Source organism: Anser anser (genome assembly GCF_964211835.1).
Source record: "Anser anser genome assembly, chromosome: 1".
Classification (NCBI taxonomy): domain Eukaryota; kingdom Metazoa; phylum Chordata; class Aves; order Anseriformes; family Anatidae; genus Anser; species Anser anser.
This window is the reverse complement of record NC_139720.1, coordinates 116,396,185-116,420,553: the sequence shown is the minus strand read 5'-3', so window position 1 is coordinate 116,420,553 and position 24,369 is coordinate 116,396,185. Positions and strand designations below refer to the sequence as shown.

General features: G+C 41.5%; 1 protein-coding gene across 5 annotated transcripts in view; it reads left to right on the top strand.

Annotated features, from left to right (window-relative positions):
• Positions 1-6,296: 6,296 nt before the first annotated feature.
• The window catches only part of DSCAM (DS cell adhesion molecule), a 484,619-nt gene continuing 466,546 nt past the window's right edge, over positions 6,297-24,369 (top strand). Inside the window, exon 1 of one of the 5 annotated variants that reach the window (XM_083819320.1) lies at positions 6,297-6,474. In XM_083819320.1, the coding sequence (XP_083675446.1) occupies positions 6,432-6,474 (43 nt within the window). In that variant the 5' untranslated portion in view covers positions 6,297-6,431. Of the gene's footprint in view, positions 6,475-17,356; positions 17,532-24,369 lie in introns of those variants that run through there. The other 4 variants (XR_014577293.1, XR_014577294.1, XM_083819321.1 and 1 more) reach the window with 4 other exon arrangements.

Genomic DNA, 24,369 nt, shown 5'->3' with positions numbered 1-24,369 from the left:
TAATCTGAGGTTGATCCATGGCACTGTTTTCCTTTGCGGTTTGTGTCTGTAATACGTAAATGCGTGCATTTGAACTCTTTGAATGTTTGCTAGTCAGCATGAGATGCCTGTCTGCTGAACAGTTTGCTTCTCCTGAGGCCACTTGAACATGGAAAAGTGAGCTCACTTACCTACAAGGTGCTACCAGCACAGCGAATGCAGATGAAATTGAAACAGAAGCCCAGTAGCAATTTGTCCATGGAGAAACACGTTCTCTTGAGTAGTCCAAAATACTTCGCATTCCCCTGAAAAACTTTCCACACTAACAGTACCACTGTATAAAGGTAATGATGATAAAGGCAGACTCAATTTATTATTGAGCTACCGTTCAGTGTAATCTTCACATGTTGAATTTTTTCATCTCAAATCCAGAAGATGTGAAACAACTGATCCCAATGAAGGGCTCCCCACATGCAGTACTGTCTTGAGCTTTGTTCCTCTGAAGAGGAAGCAGATATATGTAGGGTTATTGCCATGTCAAACCAAATTAGAAGTTTAGAAACATGCTGTTTCCTTATTTGTGCCACCTACTGTTCCCAGTTGCTGAGAATCACTGTAAATACAGATACAGATACGCTTTCTTAGTCGATATGGGTAGTGTTTTATTTCAGGAGAATGAGGTGCTTTTTTTTTTCTTCTTCATTTTTTTTTTTTATTTTAAGGAAACATTTGTTTAAACATTTGCTCAAGAAGCTGTCTTCTGCCCAAAAAGTGTCCAGAGGAGGGCGATGAAGATGGTTAAGGGCCTAGAGGGGAAGACGTATGAGGAGCTGCTGAGGGCACTGGGCCTGTTCAGCCTGGAGAAGAGGAGGCTGAGGGGAGACCTCATCGCAGTCTACAACTTCCTCGCGAGGGGGAGTGGAGAGGCAGGTGACCTATTCACTGTAAACACCAGTGATAGGACCCGCGGGAATGGTGTTAAGCTGAGGCGGGGGAAGTTTAGGCTGGACATCAGGAAGAGGTTATTCACTGAGAGGGTGGTCGCACACTGGAACAGGCTCCCCAGGGACATAGTCACTGCACCAAGTCTGTCTAAATTTGAGAAGCGATTGGACTGTGCACTTAGTCACATGGTCTAAACTTTGGGCAGACCTGTGCGGTGCCAAGAGTTGGACTTGATGATCCTTATGGGTCCCTTCCAACTTGGGATATTCTATGATTCTATGATTCTATGAAGTCTTGCTCTGTTTTGAGTCTTTCTTTCTCTTTTCCACCAATGAACAGTGGTAAGACACAGCTTTACTAACCTGAGGAGTTCCTTGAGATGATAAAGGAAAATGGAGCCGGGACATGTTCAGAGAGCCAACTCTGCACTTCAGTTTATAGGAGTAATAGAACCTGAGCTGTTGTTCCTTGTGACAGAACAGCTAATGGTGCCTGGTCTAAGACAACCTTTGCATGTCAGTGATTCCACTGCCAAAGACACCAGTCATTCTGGTTTCAGGCTTGGGTAAAGCCTGAAACTGAGCTATGTATATCAACAGTGATCAGATAGAGATGACAGTGGAGATTTTTTGCTTCACTTTTTTTTTTTTTTAGACTTCTTGGCCCAGCTTGGTATAGCTGATGTGGCCTTTATTATTATTATTATTATTTATTTAAGAAATGCCAGCAAAAATCACATTGCTGCTTTTTGGCATCTCAGAGACTGCTACTGCACAGTTGCTCACCTGCCCTGAGGCTCTTCTTCATAAGAATTCACAAGTCTGAAGTGACCCCTCACCTCCTCCTGCATTTAATGTGCAGCTAAAGCAGCTGAGGTACTGAGGACAGGCAGTGCTACCTTAAGCTTACTTACAACACCTAGCTTTGGTGCTCATCTAATCCAGTTCTGATACTTCGAATGAGCAACTTGGTTAGAGCCTAAGTGAGGGTGGGGCTTGGATAAATGCCAGCTTGCTAATTCTCTGCCAGATGAAGACTGAGGAAAACAACTGGAAGATTTGGCAGAAATTACATCAGCATCCCTAATTGAGAATGTGCACCTGCCACTTGCTGTTCAGATCTATAACTCAGGTCTTTCTAAAATTACACCTGCTCCTTTCGCATGTTTAGTTAGAAGCTGTTGACAAGATTGTGTTTTATTATCTCTGCAACTATTTTTTTCTCTGAATGTGGGGTGACAGGGCTCAATGTGAAAGCTGTTTGGAACTTCAGCTGGCGACGTGAGGAGAGCCTGGCCACACGCTCACATTTAACTAAACCCAGATGCTACGGAAAGAGGGGGAAAGATGACAGCCTTGCACATGAACATGGTTGCTGTGAAAAAAATGTTAATTTGGTGATGGAAAGGGACTTGTTAACTTACTGAACTAGCTTTTGTTACAGCTGGCCATAGGTTTCCGATATTCCTTTCCTTCTGAAGAGGACCCAAATCTAGGAACTCTGACATGTGTCTGTGAGATAGGATCCTGGGGAATAATTGTAAATAGGCAACTAAAATATACTGTATTATATACAGTCAATGGGAGAGAGTTAGCTGGGTATAGAGTATCCATCCTTCTCTATTGTCTTCTTTTTTCCCCTCTTCCCTATTCCTCACATTTTGTTCTTTTAACATATGTATATTCAGAACCACGAATAATTAAGATAACAGTATTACATGATGTTCATCCAGCCTGAAGAGAAAGTTGAGGTAATTTTAGGTAATTACAGAGGGCAAAACTGATCCCCAGTTACCTTCAGTAAGGTATTAAAATAGCTTTCACATGAAGATAAGATCTTTCATAAGATCCTTCATAATGTTATCTCTTAGAACTATCTCCATAACAATATATATGGTATTAGAGAGATATATATAGTTATACTTGCATTTGTAATGACTCGGGTACTTTTCAGAAAAAAAAAAAAAAGCTAGGCAGATAATAGAAGGACTTGAAAACAAACTCAGAATATGCTTTCATGAATTAAAATTGAAAAATATGTTTAGAAAATCATAGGGAATGGAAGTCTATAAATTCTCAGGTTGTGGTTTATCTTGTTCTATTGTGTTATTCAAAAAACCCACAAACAAACAACAAACAATAAACAAACAAAAAATATCAGCAGGGTGCTACTGTGGGGTTAGATATGCCTACATTCAACTCCTGGCTTTTCTTGCCCTAGAACATGCATGAAGATGCTCAGGTCTCAAGGGTGCTAGTGACGTGAAAGCTGTGACTTGCTTCTTGGCAGGCGGTGGTCTGCTGCACTTACGCCTACTGAAGTATCAGAACAGAGTAGAGGAATTGTCCTTCCTCTTGACCACCTATACCACCCTGTACCCAAATGCCGAGAGCGCTAGCCTTGAAAGTGGGAGATCCATGTTCCCTGCTTGATTTGGAAAAGGATTCCAACTCTTTTCCCTCAGGGAAGACAAAGTTACAATGGCGCTATATGACAATTTTTAAATAGCCCTTACCCTTGCTATGTGAAGAGGGTATGGAAGAATACTACTTTGGGAAAAAATAGGAGCAGGATTTAAGTCTCCTAGGCAAGTGAACTACTGTGAAAAAGATAGGGTAACTAGCTTCAAGGTTTTCTTTAATATTTGACAGAGAACCCAAGTCTCTGCCAACTGTTGGGTGTAGAGCAAGTACAGAAGTCAATTGTCTCCACTTCTGCTTCTCCTGAGAGAGGACTGATGTAGTGTCAGCACTCAGTGACCATTGCCCAGCTCATAGGCAGTGGGCCCTTCTCTCTTAGGTGCTTCCCATCACTTGAGGTGCCTCTCCACTTATTTTCTTTGAACCTAATTCTGCAGTGCCTAATTCTTCTACAGTACCAGGATGCTGGATACTATACAGGGTTACGAGTTCTGATATATATCAGTTCACTTAAAATATGACTTTTGCAATGCTGATGAGTTCAATACCTGTGTCCCTTAATGGGTTAGCCCTTGACTGCCCTGTGTTTCAGTTCTTCTTTGATACAGGCATTAACTACAAAGTTTGAACTCTCATTGATGCTGTGGAAGACAAAGGCATGAAAGATTGTCCAGTGTTGAGACATAGTTGTGAGGGGCAATAGAAGCAGATAAGGGAAGTCATGAGGAAGAGTCTGGATCACATCTCTTTGTAACAGAGATACAGCTATCATCTATCCACCCTGGGGAAGTCCAGAACACTTCCTGGGCAACTGGATTCTGTATATTTCAGTGTTAATCAACATAAGGCTTTCAATAGCACTCATTGCAGACTGAGACTGTGCACCACCAAGGAGCATTAGGTGCATTTAGCATCCCCAAAAAAGCATTTAGCATCCCCCAAGAAAAATGGTGGGAGCAAAGCATTAAACAGTGTTCTCGATCTTCATGTTTTAGCATTAAAATACATTCCTAGACATTCACTACTTATTTTCATGACAACGTTTACAGTATAACCTGCAAGCTACAGGTTTAGGAAATCAACAGCTGAAGTGTTTAATTTAAGAACCAATAGCAAGACTATCTGATATTTTTCTCCTCTGCTGGTTTACCAAGCTGTTTTGATAGATTCAAATCAAGAGGAGAGTATTTGTCTCGCTATTGATCATTACTTCTTAAGGAAATTATATATAAAATTCCAAGGAAAGATGTTTCTGGATAGAGGATTCCTGCTATCCATCCTATAATAGAGAAAATAGTACTGTTCTATAGAAGATTTGCTGTTGTTTCCATATATTTCATTTAGGTAAGAAGCAAAGGGAAGCCAAGTCCATGTTTAGAATCTTACAAATAATTAATTCAGTATTTTTGCAGTTGGCCTTAATTTGAAATTTGATTTTTTTCCCTTTCTTCTTTTTCCAGCAATCCTTTAGCGGGTATTTTCAAGAGTTATATTTGTTTGCAGGGCTACTAATACATTGTCACAAGTGGTCTCAACTCAGGGAATTCCACTTAATTTTATTGTCAATGAACATAAACTTTTAATTACTGGTTTGGGTATTGGGAAACAAAGAAGACAATTAATTAAACAAATACTTAGGGAAACATCTTTCCTCTCCTTCCCAAGGCTCATCTTCACTCCAGACACCTCTCTGGATTCCTCTGTGGGCTCCAGACCCCCAGGGGGTGCCCCTTTCCTAGTGTGATTTACCCACCAGCCACAGTCCCTTCACAGACAGACCTCCTCTTGTGCCTCCTTTTGTGCAACCTCGTGCATCTCTTTTTGTGTGTGTGTGCCCTGCTCCAGTGGCTACCACCCTTTCTTAAACCTTCCTGGTGCCAGATGCTGCTCTTGCTGCATTACTGGTGAGTGATGCTGGACCCAGCTGTGGTCTGCACAGGGCACTCCTGGCCTTCTCCCACACAGGGCATCCTGCAGCCCCCTGCTACCCAAATCCTGACAGTTATGCCTATTACATATATAGTGAATACATATAAATCATGTATATATATCTGTATAAATCATTTAGTCAAGTCTGTAGATATCTTGCCAGTCCAAAAGTTAAACAATAACTAATTTCATACTTCAAATGCTTCAGCAACTTTACATCTACTGTCTTGTCTTTTTTTTTTTTTTTTTCTTCCAGGTGGTACATCTTCCTTCTTTTTTTTGTTGTTCTTCCTGTTGAGTATTATGCCTTTATCACAGTGTGTTGTTCAGCTGCACATATAACCACTTCAGGTATTCTTCCATACAGCCTCTTCAGGATCAGGATGTTCCCAAGACCTATCCCCATTTCACCTGTGAGCCCATCTTAAAGGCCTGTTCCTGTTTTGCTGCCAGTGTGACTACCGTTCTGTTCTAGGGAAAACCACTTTTAATATTCTTTTACCTTAACTTGCTGCTCAGCTGTGTGAATGCCTAAAGAGAAGTTTCATTTCTCCCAGGTGGATAAGGAGCTAAATGTCTGCAGGACCTGTGTCTAGGATCTGTGGTCCAGGTCACAAGCCAAACTAGTGCTGTCACCTGTCTAGGAGAAAATATTACATTCTGGAGAGCTCTAACACACTCTCTCATTTACTCACATATAAGTGGGAAATCAAGCTATTCCATTCACTGAAAGATTTATGACTCAGCAAGGATATTGCAAGTGAAGAAGGTCAATATTCGGGATCCTTCCTTTGAAAATACAATTTTGTATGACTGATCAAACGTCCTTAAAAACGGGTAAGCACTGTCCTACGAACAACCCAATCTAATACCTTTCCCCAGCGGCCCCTCCAGCATGTCATCTAGAACGCTTCGACGACGACGAAGCATGCACTTTGTGCGCACGCAGCCGGCGCCGCGAACAAATTTACCTGTTACAGCGCACCTGGGCGGCGTTTCTTTTGCTCTCCGGGCTTTCTCTCCCGCTTTAAGACCGCGGAGGGCTGCAGGCGGGGCCGAGCGCTCGCTGCGCGGACCGGCGGCCCCGCAGGCTGCCAGCAGAACCCCGGCCCAGGCGGCCGGACCCGGTGCGCGCTGCCTGGCGGCTCCGGCGGGGGCATGTGGATGTTGGCCGTCGCCTTGCTCCACAGCATCTCGCACGGTGAGCGCGCCGCCGGTCCCCTTCGCTTCGGTTCCCCGCCGCGGGGAGAGGGGCGAGGGTCCCCCGGGGTCCCCCGCGGTCGTGCCGGCGGCAGGCTGACCTTTCCCGGGGGAGGCACGGAGGAGCCGACCGCCCCCTCTCGTTTTGGCAGGTTATCATCTTGGTTCTTCTGAACCGGCAGCCAACTCCGTGCCGCCGGTCGCTGCCTGGGAAGGGAAACTAACGCGGGTGGTGGTCGGGAGGTCCGCGCTTAACGCGGTTTGTGCTCTCGTGTGCTTTTAGAAGGCTGTGTGTAAGAGCTGCGAGCGTTATTTCTGGTGGGTTGCATCTAACAGTTTCCTCGGAATCCTTATATAAATACGTCTTCCGACACACCGGATTTAGAAATGGGTTTTTAAAAATATCTGCTGCCTTTACAGAAGTATGTTTGGTAAAAGAAATGATTAGGGCAAATTTCCGAGTCATAGAGGAAATTTCTTTTACATGATTTAGAAGCATCCACTCCTTGAGAAGTCCTCTTTTAACATTAACTATTGAAGACAAATGCTATATCCCCCCCTCCCCCAGTGTCTTGTAAAGCTTGTTTGGGTGAATCCGTTCCTTCCTTATGTGAAAGGTTTGTAACCCTTCAGCTGGATGTATACATGTAGGCATTTTGCCATTTTCCCACAAAGCTTTGCCAATGACCATCAGTCATGACCTGAAACAGCTGCTGATCACTTCTGGAAACCATACTGAGTGCAGAGGTTTATGATCTGAGCTCAGAAATGAAAACCTGTACTTACAGTGCTGAAGATACCTGATGAAGATCTCACGATGTGAATTTAAAATTATTTGAAAAACAGAATTTGAATTAATGACAAATGTTAACATGCTAATTCTTTGAGTTCTCAACTGACAAAAAGCCTGAACTTCATATGGAAAGAGAAGATCATATTGCTGCTGTTTTCTTATTTTCACATGTTTATTTTCTTACTGTAATTTGAATTAACTAGTCAAGGAACAGTAGTTGAAATTTTTAGCTTATACAGCAGGATGTTTCAAGTGTACTGAATTCTGTGATTTTGGAAAAGGAGATGTTATGTCAATTAACTCTCTGATCAGCCCTTAACTTACATCTAACCATAAAAATTAGTGAAGTTTAGTGAATCAGCCTTGAAACAGCTTAGCAACGTAAGTAGGTGGTGATTCACAGACCAGGAAAACAATACAATATTCACTTAATGAAATAAAATACTTATATTATATGGAGTATTGATGTATACCTTGCTTCTTAGGATTATTTTCCTTCCTCAGCATCTTTTCTTCATTTTTTTTTTTTTTTTTTAAATAGTGCTATTTTGGTAGAAAATCTTCTCAATCCGTTTATTGACTTATAGCCAACTAAGTATAACTTTGGTTGTTGTTGTTCTTTTTTTATGCCCCTCCCCCCCCCCCCCCCCTTTTTTTTAAATCTAAGCTTTCAGGCAAAGATATGTAGACCAAAATAGTACAAAGTAATTCTCTCAACATTGCTGTGTAAGAAAGGCAGGAGATGTTACGCAAGACAGGTGTACCTTTTTAGGACTTCTAGATTAATGTTGAGCTAAAAAATGCTTAAAGCCCATCGTGTTCTAGTCCTATCATTTCACAGAAAGAGTTATTAGAAACAGACAGGATCAAGGTTTATACAACAGAAGCAGGAAGGTATTCTGTATGAGAGGAATCTGAGGTGGGGAGAGAGAGAAAATAGTATGTTAAAGAAAGAGATGAAGTGATGAGGATGTGATAACCATGTATAAACCATCATGTAAGAAAATGGGCATCCTTATTTGCTCTGCAAAACAGGAGATGTAGAAGCAAACATCGCTGCTCTATGCCTTCTGCCAAACAACTGAGTCCTCCCCACCATATGACTGTGTCCTGTGTGCTGTTCCTGTATCCCAGGATGCTAGGTGGGGATCTTTTTATTTGTTATTTCTTAGTAGTTTTGGAAAAAGTGTTCCAGAGCAGTGGGAGAAAAAGCATTTTCAGCTACTTCCCACTCCTCTAAACTGCAGTCTTTTCCAGGCAAGGTGGTCATGCTCTCTTTCCTTTTCCCTTTTGTATCCTGTAAAGATGATATTTACAGTGATTACTTAGTAGCAGTCACTTTATAAACACTTAAACTCAGAGGAAAGACCCAACTGTGGTAACTGTTAGTAAATGTAGGATTTCTAAAGAAGCCACCATTATCTAAAAATAAGTAGTGGTGGTGAAGAGACCATTGTTGACAAGTGGGTGTACTTAATCAAAATAAAACTACCCAAGGAAAGCTGAGCAAAAGTACCACAGCACCAATGTCAGCTGGACCTGAATCAGCTTCTCTGTGAACAAAGCCAACTGTTTTGCCACAGAATCTGAGAGGGACTCTGAGAAATATTGTCCATCCCCCCTGCCCAAAGCAGAGGTAGATACTATGGCTGGTTGCACGGGAATACGTCCTGTCAGGCTTTCAATGTCTCCAAGGATGGAGACTTCACGGCTTCTCTGGGCAACCTGCTCCAGTGTTAGACCACCACCAGTGGACTTTCTTGTTTGGCAAATCCCTTAACCAACTTTGTAACCCTTCACTACAGTACTCTCTGCTACATCCATGTCTTTCTTAGACTGGGGAGCCCAGGTCTGGTACACAGTACTCCAGATGTGGTGTTGCCAGTGATGATGCGATAATGGTGTCTTTTTTCTTCTCTGACACCAGTCCAGAATACTGCTGTCACTCATATTTACCTAGATTTTTATTTTACTGTGGAAACCCTTCAGTAGACAAGATACACCATTGCATCTGTCAGATGTTGCTTTCCTCTGTCGTCGATGTCCTTCATAGTGGTGCCCTACCCAACTTCTCCCGTGAATTACTTGCAGTCACTTTCCAGCTCCAACCAGTATATCAATTTCCACTTGTTAGCCAGATTCTCAGACAAGTATTTTTCTGCTCTTGTATAAGAATTTTCTGCCAAAAAGACAAGATCTCCATTAGCCTCCTTCAGATTCTGCCTGTGGACTTACTGTTGCTTCAAAACTTGGCAATGCTTTTCTGCTATGGTCATTGGTAAGCTTGCCTTAATTTAAGGTGTTAATGGTGTGAGTCATTTTAGCTTCTTTATATAGTCAATGAAAAGAGAGAAACAAGGACTTCAGGTGTGCAATTTCTGTTCTATTTTGGAAAACCACAGTAAGTTGAGAGAAATAACTTTAAATGTACATACTTCTCCCTTTTGACTGCTAACAGGGACCAAGATCTCTGGCAGAAAGCGAGAGCATGAACAAGAGAGGTCTGCTCTATAATTTTGAGTTTCCATGGATTACTTCATGACGTGAAAGATATGAAGAAAGTACACATCATCTGCTTATCTGGAAACATTTTTCATTAGTGAAACTTATGTTCAGTATTCAAAGGTAAAAAACAAATGCTGTTACCTCTATAGATTTGTTTCTTTTGTCTGTAAAAGCAAACAATGATAGGTTATTACAAATAATTTTGACTTCACAGTGCATTTTCTAAAGTGGTGTGCAAGCACATAGTCTCCTGGTGGTCTGTGATAGAGTATATAATGTGTGAAAGTGCAAAAAAGTTAACAAAAGAGGTTTCCCAATTAGTTCTGGTGACCACACCTGCAAACAACCAGTTGCACCAGGGGAGAGGCAGATGCTTTGCACCTGGGGTCCCTTTCCAGAAGTGAGAGCTGTAACGTGCCCAACTGTGAACAGCTGGTTCAGCAGTAGGTCATCTGTGTTGAGAGACAGTTGGGATCTATAAGGTCAGCCTCTGTGAAAGTCTCTCTGCTATATGTGGTCTGTTCTGGTGAGCTGTCAGTGGGTTTTTATTTTTGTATTTTCCATCCCCTCTCCAATTTTGTCTTTCCTCACCAAAATACCTTCCACCTGGTGGTTTGTGAAGACCTCCTCCAATGCCATGCTGTCAAGTGTTTATGACCTCACAGAACAGTCTTTGTCACAAAATGGGAACAAGAATTTTTTTATGGAAATAAGAAGCAGAAAGATCTTCAGAGGCTGAGCTCTGCTTGTCACTGGGAAAGTCTATATGGTGTGAAGGGAAATAAATAATAAAAAAAAATTCCCCCATACATTGTTCATCTTTCCCGCTAAGACAAATGATGGTGTACCGGAATGAACATTGCCAGCACAGATGTGTGAATGGGGAAAGTTTGATTTTAGCTCGTGCTCCTGACTCTTGGGGCAGACCATCTGGAGAACCTATGACAGTCTGCTTTTGTTCTTGCGATGTTATCCATGACAACAAGTTGGCAAAGAAAGCATTCCTCACAGGCTGTCCCTGATACAACCTTCTCGAGGAGCAGACTGGAGCTCATGACACAAGAAACGCTTGTGGCCAACCCCTCCCATGAAATGCACACCAATAACTCAATGGAAGCAGGAAGAAGAGCAGATGGAAGGGCTACCATTGCCCCACACGAGCAAATGCAATTTATATCTGTTTCCTTTCCTCATTTTAACACCCTCCCCGGTAGGCTGTTGCTTGGCAACCCTGCCTCCTTGCTCCACAGCTGCTCTACATTTCTTCTCCCCCCCCTCAGCCCCCACGGCTGTACTGGGGTTGGGAAGAGGTGTGACCGTATGTGCTCCCAGCAGTCTGCAGGCAGAGAGATTGCCTCTTCTTCAGCACTCTGAAATAGGTAGGAGCTGCGCAAGGAGGAAGATGAGAGTCTAGAGGACACTGCATTTTCTGAAGCATGGCGAGCTTTGCTCTTCCTGTTTCCTTCTGCGTACTGACTCTGGCCAGGGGGGTATTGGCTCCCAATAATTCAATTCTTCTTTTGTTTATGTGGTTGCTATTCTGTGCAAGCCACTGGCATCCTGGGCAGGTAACAGAGAGCAAGCAGTATTTGGCTCAGGACCAGGTGCAACCTTCTTTTCACATAATTACAGTGCTTAATGAATTGCACTGTAAGAATTATTAAAAAAAAAAAATCTGCAGAACTCTGAAACAAAAATTAATTTATTCATTTAAAAAAAAAGGCCTCATAGAAGCTGCAATACTTCTTCATATTTCCTTCCCCCCATTCTTTTTTAATAAGAAGCAGCCCTGTATACATACATGCCCATATTCAAACCCAGAGTAGTCATATGCCTCTCAAAAAAGGCTCAGACTCTTAATCCAAATAATCAAAAACCAGATTTGAAGGTGAAATAGCACTCTTGACTCAGCCATTTCATGCTATAATATTATGATATATACTGTATGGCATAGCTCTGCCTATGATTTCAATATATGTAATTCACTCCATCATATCTTGGCATTAAAATCATTTTGTGCTGTGGTCTTTAATGTCTTGTCTTTATACATACATCAGACACACAAAGGATTTAGTTCATCTTTATTTGGAGACTTTTAAATGGATATCTGCAGTGCCACAATGCTTGTATGTCATGTTATACTACTTTCCCTTATGAGAACCAATTAGTACCAAGAGAAACCTTTCTGCCCTTCTGCAAGCCCAGTTTTTTACCCAATTGTCTTCTGATATCTTATATGCTGTGTTCACAGCTTTTATCTTTAGCTATTTTATGTGCCCCTAATCCCTCCCACCGCTCTTCTTTTCTATCATAGGAGCAAACTTGTCCGTATGAAGATATGAAAATAATATATATATTTTTTCTGGCCTTTTCCTTCTGGAAGAGAATGTTTTTCTTTTAGTTGACTGCTAATCCTGTAAATAGGCAAGAATCTTACCTTTTTGTTTGTTTGCAAGGTGCAATGCAAAAAGAAGTCTGCAGGCACACATGCAAATGATAATAATAGCCCTATGTTTTGATGTTGTTTTAAAGAAGAAAATCTGGTATTTTCCTCAAGAAAATATCAGTCACACACTTTTAAAATCCTACCCACAGACTGGATTGGATTTTTCTGTGACTTACTCTACTATGTTTTTCTAAGAAAAGCCTCTGTCAGCTTCTCTCCTGCTTCCCTATGATAATGTTCGAACATACTGGCCAGTTTCAATTTGGTAGATGAGTGTAAAAAAAAAAAAAAAAAAAAAAGTTAAATCATTGCATTTATGTGTGTATAAGTAACATTCACCTGGGCAGAGAAGAGAAAGTAATCACACTCTAAGTTCTTGAACGCATTGGAAAATAATAGACATTTGAGAATCCACTTAGGTATTCATCCAGAGGAAATTCTTTCTCTTCCCACTGATTCTGTGCTCACAGAACCACCTCAGAAGGTAGGCTAGCTTGCTCGTGTCTTCCAGATGTTGCTGCAACCCTAAGAGCGAGAGCTGCAGCAGTAAAGAGGGAAGGGAAAAAATATCCATTTTGTGCTTTTAAGCTTGGTAGGCAGAAACAGTCTAATAAGTCATCTATACGGTTTTGCAAGCTGCTGTATATCAAGAGTGAACGGTTGATTGTATGCATATTGTAAAGGCAGATCAGGTGAGAAAGGGCATTTTTTGCCAGATAACACTGTTTTTGCACATTATCAGTTTAGAATAGTTAATGGTTTCTCACAAAGCTTAGGAAGCAAATTGTACTTATTGCCTTATATTCTGGGAGGTGGACAAGATAGATGTCAGTAGTATAGATGCTCTTAAAAATAATTGTATGCGAGTGTTTAGATTTCTTTGTCCATCTTGAGTATTCCCAGTATTCATACCAATGAACAGCATTTCAACTAGTATCTTCATAATAGTACCTACAGAACTAGAAATTGCTTTTAAATTCTTAAAAATCTAATGGAAAATATTTAATTTTTGCAGCTTGTTCTGATAAAAATGGCTTACTATGAGCTTATAAATATAAGCATTAAGCTTGGTAGCCAGTGAATATCAGAAGGTTTAGCGATTGGTTTTGACAAGCATTCAACATTTATCTGAATCTTTCCAGTATCAAATCGAGCTTGAAGTCTTATGAGGAAAACCTGTTCTCACGAGGCTTTTGATTCTCCCACTTCCAGACTGATAGAAACTACTGAAAAGCTTTCCCACTCCTGCTTCTCTTCCATTCCTAACCCTTGGCCCCTTTATCAGTCTTAGAATGCATCTTACTTCATTACGGCTACAGTGGCAAAGGTCTGGACTTCCACAAAATTTTGTGAAGAGTCATTCAAATGTGTTATATTCAGCTTTAAAATAGATTTGATTTAGAAAGAAGGCTCGGGTCTGAATACTTTGGACTAGTATTTATTTTATCTAGATATTCACAAGTTCTTTACATAACTCCTCTTTACATGCTTTTATTAAAAGGGGAAAAAAATAATTACTTACTGAAATGTTCCAGGCTTTTTTTCTTTACTGGTGCTCTCTTGGGGTGATATGCTTCTGCTTCTGCTTTTTTTTTTTTTTTTTGGTTTGTTTGTTTTGTTTTTAAGCTAACTGGGACTATAACTCCCTCCTCAGTAGAACTAAAACCAGATATTATTAAAATGAAAATTGTAACTAAATTTATAGCTACAGTTGGTTTACTTGGATGATAGCCCCCATCAGTTATCTTCATCTAGTCTACAAACTAGGTGACTGACATTTTTGTTTCTGTTAACTATGCTGAAAGAACGTATTCAAGAAGACTACAGTCAGGGAAAGGGCTCTTTAATAAAGATACACAGAATGACTTAGAAACTGAGGGAGGAGTGAGCCAAGGTATCATCTCTTCCAGAAACTGGACTGATCAGTCATCTAGATTCATGTTTCACGTATGCTCGATTTTATCCCCCAGCCCCTCCCCCCAGGTCTTCTGGCTGTTGAGAACTCTCTCTCACACCATGCTTTCTCTTCGCTTTTTGGACCACAGGGGTCATTTCTTGTGTGTCCTCTCTCAAAATATGAGAGCATGATGTACACACATTGCATTTACAGATCTTGCCATTTAGCCCTTTCCAGGTTTGCTCAACTGAAAGGTAGAAGGCTGGGCTGATCATTGTCAGTCTGATTGTGCTAGTGGTATTTCTCTATGTACTTTATGTTGGTGGCTCAGGACACAGAATATCTTGAATGTCTGCATCTAGGGCTGTCAAAAAGTATGCTGGTGTTCTCAATGCTCCATTGAATCAGATGGCTCAAATGTTTTGGGGTTTTGTTGAGGTCCTAATATAGGAGTCTTTTGCTTGTGCTTTCTGCAGTATATTGTAATCTGGACTGTTAATTGTTTGAGTTACACTTAGGGTGATTGTCAGCTGGTGTATACTGTTGCCGTATCTGTTAATTTCAAGAGGTCTTACTCATAGAGTCTGCGTGATAGCTGCAGAAAGCTAGAGAGTAAGGATGATCAGCTTGTTACAGTCAACCAGTACAAGATCTAAACCCTGTTTAAGAACTTAATTTAAGCCCAGTGCAAGCTTTTGGATCATTAATCACAGCTACAGTAATAATTGCACAGGGTTTATTATTATTATTTTCCAGAAAAGATAAAATTATGTGCAATTTCAAATTCAGCTCTCTTGCTGGAAAATGCTTGAGTTTGTTTTAGGAAGAATTCTATAATTTCCATCCACTTAATCTAGAACACTTTGTTTTAACCAAATGGAAAACCACAAAACAGGGTTCTCCTTGGCTAATGACCTTAAGTAGCCTTGTTTGCTGTTGAAGCCTGGTCATGCTTGGTTTTTCAGACTTGAACGATAGCATTCTGACCGATTTTCATGTACTCTAAAATGTACAAGTTATCATATAGTCTTGTTTCTCCACTTTGACAGATTGTTTAATTTTGGTTTCAGTCAACTTATTCCCTGAGCAGCAGAGCCAGTGAACCCTGCTTTCATGCCACAGTGTGTCCTGTCTTCCTTAAACCCAGCTCGGAGCTATGTCTGAATATACTGAGTAGTTGGCTGGCTGATGGTTAAAAAAGCTATATACCTATTGAAAGTTTCTCCCTTGCCGTTAAGAGTCACAGAAGAACAAATGAGACTCTTCTAGTTTGATGCTGTTGTTGCTTGAAATGCACTGAAACTTACAGAAATTCGCTTGAGATTTCTTTACATGAAACTGAAACTTGTCAAGGGCTTCCAGAGTTATGTAGATGAGTAAAGGAGGTAGAAAGGTAAAAGAAGATGGTATGTTTATTCTGTGTGGTACAGCATTGTTTCTCTTAAACCCAAAGTATGTTGGGCTTCAAAATGGAAAACAAAGCAGTTCTGAAAGAGCTGCATGAATAGATCTGGCATGAGCTTCTCCAAAATACTCTCAGATGAACAATTATGCATTTCTGCTAGTCACTAGCTCTCTTCAAAGCAAAGAGATAAAATAATTGTCATTTTTAACAGAACTTCCCTCCCACTAAAAGCAAACTTCCTCTTTCTTCCCTGAAGATGTTTGTATTTCTTTCTTTCTTTTCTTTTATTCATTTTAATAGCATCAGATATTCCTTTGCACTGAATGACTTCCCTGAATACATCTTAGCCTTAAGGGCAACCACGAGCACCTTGTCCTTGACCAGCGTTAGTTTCATCTCTCCTACTTTCACTTCAGGGCTTCGGTGTCTTCTGGCTGATATCCCAGCCAAAATGCGATGCAGGGCACGTCTGTGATGGAATTCACCGTGTTTCAGTTGTGACTTTGGTTTTCTCAAGAATTAGAGTGAAGAGCCTTATACAAAGCTTTGCAAGCACATTTTGGTCAGTTCTGTATGCCTCTAGAAACATCTCCAGACAGATTCTCCTTCCTGTCTGGCTGTCTTGCTGAGCTTTTTGCTTAGGTTCATCCCACTGTCTTTAGAGAGGGGTCATCCTTTCTTGAGTTTCATTGTGGTGAAACAAGGCTGAGGCCATCTCTGCCTCTATATAACTTTTTTTTTTTTTTAAATTAATAATGTCATAGGAAGACCCCCAAATGTGAAGTGATCCTGCTTGGCACCACATGGGGATTTTGCAGGTTGAGAGTCTGTATAGTTTTATTGTGTTTGCTTTTCATTTTATAGCTTAAACTCAGAGTAGCCCTAATGCTGTTATGTATTTCACAGTATTGATTTTTTTAGCTGTCTTCCTTTAATATTTTTTCACTTTTTTTTTTTGCCTTTTTAGACCAACCTTCACATCATGAAAGAAAGAAAAGATGCAGAAATTGCTTTTAGTTAGAGAGACTGTAATTTATTCTTTCTCTACCGGGGGGAGGAATTTGTTACCACTGGAAAAAAAGAACCACATGAAAGGCCAAGCTATATCTAGGGCTGTGTAAGTACTGGGAAAGGCAGAAGTTTTTCCCCCCCCCTGCAGTTGTGCAAAGACTCCTAGTCAGTTCTTGGACGTGCTCGCCCGCCTGGGCTGTGACCTTCCAGCAGGGCCCCCTCCTCCGGTCCCCCCCCACGACTTGTCAACACATTAGTCATATACAACTCAGCTGATGCCAAACGGCCGCAGTTCAGCCAACTATTGAAAGGCAGGCTATTCCTCTGCGTCCTTCTATTGGTCTCGGGTTTTTTTTTCCACCGCGGAGACTCGGCGCTGCTTTAAGACTGCGGGAGGCAGGGGGCCGAGCAGCGGGACCGGCGCGATCCGAGAGGCGAGGAGGGGAGAGGAGAGAAGGGGAGTGGAGGAGAGAGGAGGGGAGAGAAGAGGAGAGGAGGGGAGAGGCGAGGAGAGGAGATGTGCCCGCCTGCCGCCGGGCCGCCGGGCGCTGCGTGAGGAGCCGGCTGGCCGGGGCTGGGGTCTCGGCGCTGGGGGCTGCGGGCTGCGGGCCGGCCGCCTGGGCCGGGGATGCTCGGGTGCCGGCGCCGGAGGCCCCGCTCCTCACCTGTGGCCCTGCCGGCGCGGCCCCGCGGGCGTCTCCCCGCGCCGAGGACGCACCTGGGCGCCGCGCCCCCGCCGCCCGCCCCCGCCGCCGGCCGCCTCTTCCCCCGCCCGAGAGCCGGCAGGCGAGCGTCGGCGGAGCCGCGGGGCTGCAGGCGGGGCTGAGCGCTCGCTGCGCGGACCGGCGGCCCCGCAGGCTGCCAGCAGCCCCCGGCCCAGGCGGCCGGACCCGGTGCGCGCTGCCTGGCGGCTCCGGCCCGGCCGTGGGCGCGGCGGGCGAGGGGCAGCGGCGGGGGCATGTGGATGTTGGCCGTCGCCTTGCTCCACAGCATCTCGCACGGTGAGCGCGGCGCGGGGCTGGGGGGGTCCCCTCGGCTTGCCGGGAGAGGGGCGAGGGTCGCCGCGGCGCCCTTTGTGCCGGACGCGGCCGCCGGGAGAAGGGCGAAGGCGCCCCGGGAGCCGCCGGTCCCCGCCGGGCGGGGGAAGACGGGGCCGGCAGGGCTGGGGATGGAGGCGCTTTCCCTCGCCTCCCGAGCCGCCCGAGTGCGGAATTTTTGCTAAGTGCCGCCTGAGCCCGGCTGAGTGCGCGGAGGCTGTCTGAAAGGCTTTCATCCCCAGCTTTCGCGCTGAGACCTTTCCTGCTTTTACCTTTGCTTCTTAATCGCCCCGCGCTTTCACCTAACAATTTCATTTTTTTTCTTTTCTTATTTTTTTATTTCCTTATTATTTTTTTCAGATACTTTCAGATTATTTCCTCTCCATCATTTCACTAAAAATCTACCTGCTCCCCGGTAGTTTGCTTTTTTATCCCCCCCCTCAGTCACTTATGTAAAAATATGCACGGATAAGCATTACATCATCCAAAAATGTTCGAGACAGTCGATTATAAAGTTAGGAAGGAGAAATTAGAGTGGAGATGTAATAAGGGTAAACCTATTCTGTTTTTTCTCTTCATTCCGCAAACTCTTTGACCTTTTTTTTTTTTGTGTAGCTCCTCGAATATTATTATTTTAAGTAGTGGATGGGGGTATTTTGGAGCACTTGGTATATGTGATTGAAAAGAGTCATGTAAAAACCAGTTTAAATTGCATAACTTTTATTAAGATGTATATTATCAGTGCAGTTTTAAGGATGGAAAACAAATTCTGCTGTGGTGTGTGATTCTAGCTATTCCACTACATCGCCTGCTTCTCGGATTTGAGAATGTAGTGTTGCCTGTAATACATTACATCCTGACAGTTAAAACAGAAAGATTAAACACACAATTTCCAAAATAGGCAAAGCAGGTAGAGTGGGAAAATGATTCTTGCATTGAATGAATGGGAGAGAAGCAGAGGGCAGAGCGTAAGGCTTTCCTGGAAGATGCAAATAATTGAACCTCTACCAGAGGATGAGGGATGAATGCTGGATGAGTGTGTCTTCACATCTGCTTAAGTATATGCTGGATGAGAAAATGCATTGACAGGCATGGCCAGTCCAGTGCAACTAGGTGGATAGGTCATAAATCAGGAGGTGAATCTTAAGCATGTGTTTGGGGCTATCTTGAGATGTTTTCATGTTCCAAGTACCGCAGAATGCAAAATGATTGAAAATCTCCAAACCTTAAACTTTACATTTTTTCATTTTGTCTAGCAGTAAGACAACTGCAACAAGTTTTAACATTAAAAGCGTGCTTGCTTATTTATTTATTTATTTATTTATTTGTGTCAGGCAGCACTGTGCCTTTCTCTGTTCTATTCAGGCAGATCTCTTGGAAGGAGATATTCGCTATCAATGAGACAGAATCAGTCTGAAAGTATCTTTTTTCTTTTTTTACCAGCGCTGTTCAGTTAATCCTAGATTTGCATAGAAAGGAACTCTCTTCCTATACAGAAATCTTATATTTTTAAAAAAGAAGATATATATTTTTGTCTGCTGTACTGATGCTACATATTCTCCAAGTTAGGTAGTTCCATTCTACCCCAAAGGATTTTGAAGGAACCGAATAATTTTTACTTTACGAGGTTGAAATAATATGGAAATTGCTTTAATTTACTCCTTTATCTGTGAAGTCAGTAGCAATTTCACTTTCAGTATCCATGTGTTTTTGGACCACAGTCAAACAGGAAATTGTATTCCAAATGTTTTTGTTTTTAATAGTGTAAAATGTAAGTGACACATGCATCTGCATAGATTCTGTACTGTCATGCAGCAACGTTTATGCACTTGTGCGTCCAGGTTACTAAAATAAAATATTTTATGTATGCTGGTATTTTAAGATAAAAGCATTGTAGAAATACTTAATGGATGCTTCAATGACTCTTTGCAAACTTAAGTGTTTTTATTTTTGACATCATACCTGATGTCAAAATTGGTATGCATTTAGGAGGTTTTAAAAGGAAAATTTTGGAACTGACACCTATCTTCATATTCAGTGGTACTAATAATAAAACCGAAGTTGTTCAGTTTTATTTGAGACTATTGTATCAGAGCCAAGAGTCAGAGAATAATATTTTTAAAGGACTTTAGATTTTAATGCACTGTCATATCAGATATGTATCTTTTTGAAGGAAATGACTGCATATATAAATAGAAATGTCACGTATACATTTATTTTCATTATTCTATCTATAACTATATCTAATTCCATTGTGTGAGAGGTAGTGTTCTTCTATGACTATATCTTGAGGTGGGGGGAGACGCTGAAGCTTATTTAGCTTTTACCATTGCTTTTTCTGAACTCCTTATGGAACTGTAGTACATTAACTTAAAAAAACATGTACATGTATGAGTGGTTTTCAACTGTGTTACATCTCATTCTAATTTGAACCTTAAAATGTGTAAGATTGTTCATATTTATATTCTGTAACATTTTTTTCTTTTTTTTTTTTTGGGGTGGGGGTAAGGGTGTAGATAGCTTAAACCCGTAAAGTGTTAATTCAATTTTTAACCCTGTAGCTGTCATCTTGGGCTAAATTTCTACTGAACATAATGGAAATTATCTGAATAACAATAGCGAGATTGCCCCCCATATTTCCCTGCAGTCACTCAGCACAAATACGTTTTGTCAAATTAGATATGAGTGGTGCCACTGGGTAGGCTTTGTGTTTGTAAAACAGCTTCCTTCTGGGGACAATAAAATACTGACATGCTGTTACATCCAATTAGTATTTCTGAAACCTGAAACAAAACCTTCCCAAATACCCTGTTAAAGTTCTTTGAATTTATAAAGGCTTTAAACTCTCAGTGCTGGGAGTTTCTTAAAAATACGGGTAACAGGTACTGTTAACCACAAAAGTACTGCAGCCCTAGTAAATGCATTTCAACCTTAATAAGTGCACGGGACTATACAGACATCAGTGGGAGCTATGCAGCTGCATTCACCACTGTGAAAACCTGAGTCATGCTCAGTTACAATCCTGAGCAATACTTGAAATTATCTTCAAGATTACTGTACCTGTACTGCCTTCTGTGTTACTATACCGAAGTATTCCATGTAGAAGCATGTATATTTAACTGTGCTGATGAAGAAAGTCTGTTATAGCCTGGTCATAATCAGTAAGGGGGCATTTTGCTGATTTCAGGGAGGGGAGACACAGAAAAGAGAACAACCTCCTTCAAAATCCTGGCTATTGTAATTTGTGAGATAAAGTTTGTTCAGAATTAGGGGTGCTCTTTTCAGAAATTAATATAATCCAGTAGCATTTAATCCGTGGTATAGATATGCTGAACTGATTTGCAGTCTGCTTTCTGGCTGCATTTCTTATGTGCCTGGTGTCCAGAGTTCTGCTGAAATGAACAGAGCATCAGGAGACACACAATGCAGTACAGTTGACACTAAAAATAAATTCCCGTTAATATGACTTCCCATTTGAACCTGTAAGTCTAGAGTACACACACGTCCCTTTCCCCCCCGTGTCTACAAGCATGGGTTTTAGTAGCGCACCAGAATACTGAGAAGAGCAGCACACTGAGCTGAGAGCAGGGGTTAGGCTGGAGGAGGAGCAGCATCAAGAGTGCTGGTGGTGCCAGTGATGCTCTCCAAAGAAAATGGTGACTCGCTGCTGGGCGAAAACATTTAAGGAAGACAACAAATCATCTCTAAAATCTTTGTAGAAACACTGTAGTATGTGTATAGCTTATGTGGAACTGCATAACCAAATCCTTTTAGTGTCACTGCACATGCAGGAAGCATTGAGCTGACTGTATGTTTGTGGAAAGCACAGTACAGCTGATGGTGTTTCTTATCTAGTGTTACTTATCAGATACAAATAGCTATTAATTCATCACCCAGTGCCTAATAGAGAAATCTCGGACTTCTTAGCTATCACAGCACACTGGAGATCTCTATTCCCATTTCAAAAGAAAGCCTTCACCCTGTGTTGTGCTCAGGAGGGATGACCCCAGGCCCTAGGGGGGCTCGGTGCGGGATGCTGCTGGCACGGCTGAGCTGGTACCACACGACACTAGTGGGCAGCAAACCACACGAGTCTGGCGGCATTTCTGACAAGCAGTGGAAACGCACAGTACCCGAAGGAGGCATTTTGCCTTTTTTTTTTTTTTTTTTTTAATAATAAGTCACTAAACTTTTTGACTAGTGGACACTGCATTTTCTTTCCACAAGGGCTGAGTAACAGATGTGTGTGACAATGAAGGTCGTTTTGGGAACAGTTTAAAGTTAGGTTGATTTCCGCAAATGATAAAAAAACAAAACCATAAACCCTGCGAAGTAGCTTGCAGCTCTGTGCTGTTCCTCTTTCTTGCTGATTTCAGGGGCGTCTCCTCAGTGATGCTGCATCCAGAGATGTTTGAGTTGGTTTCAGTTTTGTTTGTTCTTGAGTAAACTTTTGTCATGTAATATGCCATTAAATGAGATTATTTGGGAAAATCTTGTGGGTTTTAATGAGCAGCTCATCCGTAAAGTTCCTTTAGCACATGAGCTGTGCAAGGCTCTGATTACAGCAGCAGCTGTGCTCAGGTTGGACCTCAGATTTTGTCTCTCTGCCTGGATGAGTGTCTTCATGAATATGCCGTTTTCTCAGGGGCAGTGGTGACTGGGGAGTGAAAATAATCTCCTTTACCTATTCAATAAACATTGAAAAGATAACAAGCAAAAAGATATGAAACCGAACATCTTGGGGGGGGGAGGAGGGAGGTTGTGGGTAATGAACTGAGGAGTAAAACGGATAGCGCTCTTTCCCCTTAAAGTTTACTCTAGTTAACGTGTTGAATTGAGGCGTCTTCAAATGTATTACTCATTTAGACTTTAATTTTAATTGGAACATGCCGTATCTTGGTCTGTCAGTCTAGGGATCTTTCAGATTTCCATTGGGGAATGCACTAATTCCAACTTTCACTTTAAGGACTGGAGAAGGAAGAAAAAAACGTTACATTCAACTTAATTATTCTAAGGTACAATTATTTGATTTTTTTTTTTAAATTATTTCTTTTGAGTTGCTGAAACTAAAAGTACTAAAAAAATCAATTGAAGCAATACAGGTCTGTAGATCAGAATACTCAATTATTTCAAGGTGAATGTGTAGGTGTATGCCATTAAATCACTTGTTTCATAATATAGCTTGAGATATTTCACAATCCATTTTAAACAGCACTTCCTTTCTTTTAACCTGTTTTGAAATCAATGAAATTAAAATTTCAAACAACTTTATTATACAAAAGAAACTCCATCTTCTCAATCTTTGTCTTTCTCTTAAATGCATTTCATCAAACAACTGATATTTTCAAAAATGAAGTAACATAAAATGAGAGAGATTTTATAAGAACCTATTGCAGCACAATGTTTTGGAGCACTGAAGAGAACCTCTTTAAGAATAAGCCACAGATTCCTCATGTACTGTGGTCTTCAATTGCCATTGCTTTTCTTTTTATATTGCTATTCACATTTTTATTATCTCAAGTATTTTTTTTTTCTGTTAGAGTATTGGATTACTTATCAGAAAGAAAAACTGAGGTTTATCAGTGGGCATTTATCGTAGTGAAGTGGGCAACAGATATTATGATGTACCCAGATGAAAGAAAGAAGGGCAAATGGATGGACAGAAAGGGTGACAGAGATTAACAAGTCTTCCCAGCATCCCTGTTTAAGCTATTTTTACTTAGAAGGCAGGGAGTAAGGTTTAAGAGTGAGCCGGCGATCCTATTTATAGAAAGACATTTTTAAATGCAAAGACTCTGAGAAAGACAGTCACCTCCATACTAAACACCAGCCTCCCTGGAGCTCCCTGGTAATTGAGGGAGGGAGCAGCCTGGCGACCCGAGCTGCATTGCTGATGTGCCTCTGCTGAAGCTTCCAGAAGGACAGAGCCTACACGAGCACAGGGGCATGGGCCACAGCGTGGCCTGAGAACTCATCTGAAAATAGCCCACGGGTGCACGTCAGTGTGGCAGATGCAAGGGCACACGCAAGGAAATGGAATTGCACCACCTGAGAAACTGTTGGACTGATTAATATTCAAAGCCTTAATATGCAGGCCTCTGTAGAGCTGAAGACAACTGTTCTGCTCCTGTATCTCTAAATCTTGTGTGCTGAGAATACAGTTCCTTCTGATACCGATATCTATATTTATACATAGTTTGCAATTGCTTAAAAGCTACTGTGTATGGAATACCTGGCACTTGTTCTGCTGTCTGAGTGTACTGATGCTATTTTCTTCTAATTAATCACATGGTAATCCTATGCAGAAGATTTATGGCTTTAGATTTCTGTTTGTATTAGGCTAAAAATTATCTTTAGTAACCTCCTGTCATCTAAAGTAATTTTTGGAGAAAGTTTTGAGGAGCCCTCCAATATCTTAAGAATATCAGAAACATAATTCCTGAAAGGACCAGGAATCTTTCAATACAACTGGAATATAATTACATTGCACTGTGGCTTCAAATAGTCGTTTATCTATGTAATCTACTCGCAGTGATTCTGTAGATAAGATCATAGGGCAGCTCTGTCCATATAAATATCTGTTGGCATGAAATCTTTACATGTGGTTTTGCCAAGAAGTGGCTTATGCTAAACCTGCACATTAAGGGTGTTTGTCTCCATCATTTTTGAATGGCAGCCCTTCATGGTCTCACTTTATTGGTGCTGCAGAATTAAAGAATTTGCTGAAAGTTGTCTTGAAAGAACGGGTTTAAAACTGCTTGCATATTTTCAGTTCTGCTCTTTAGAGGTATCTTCATTATAA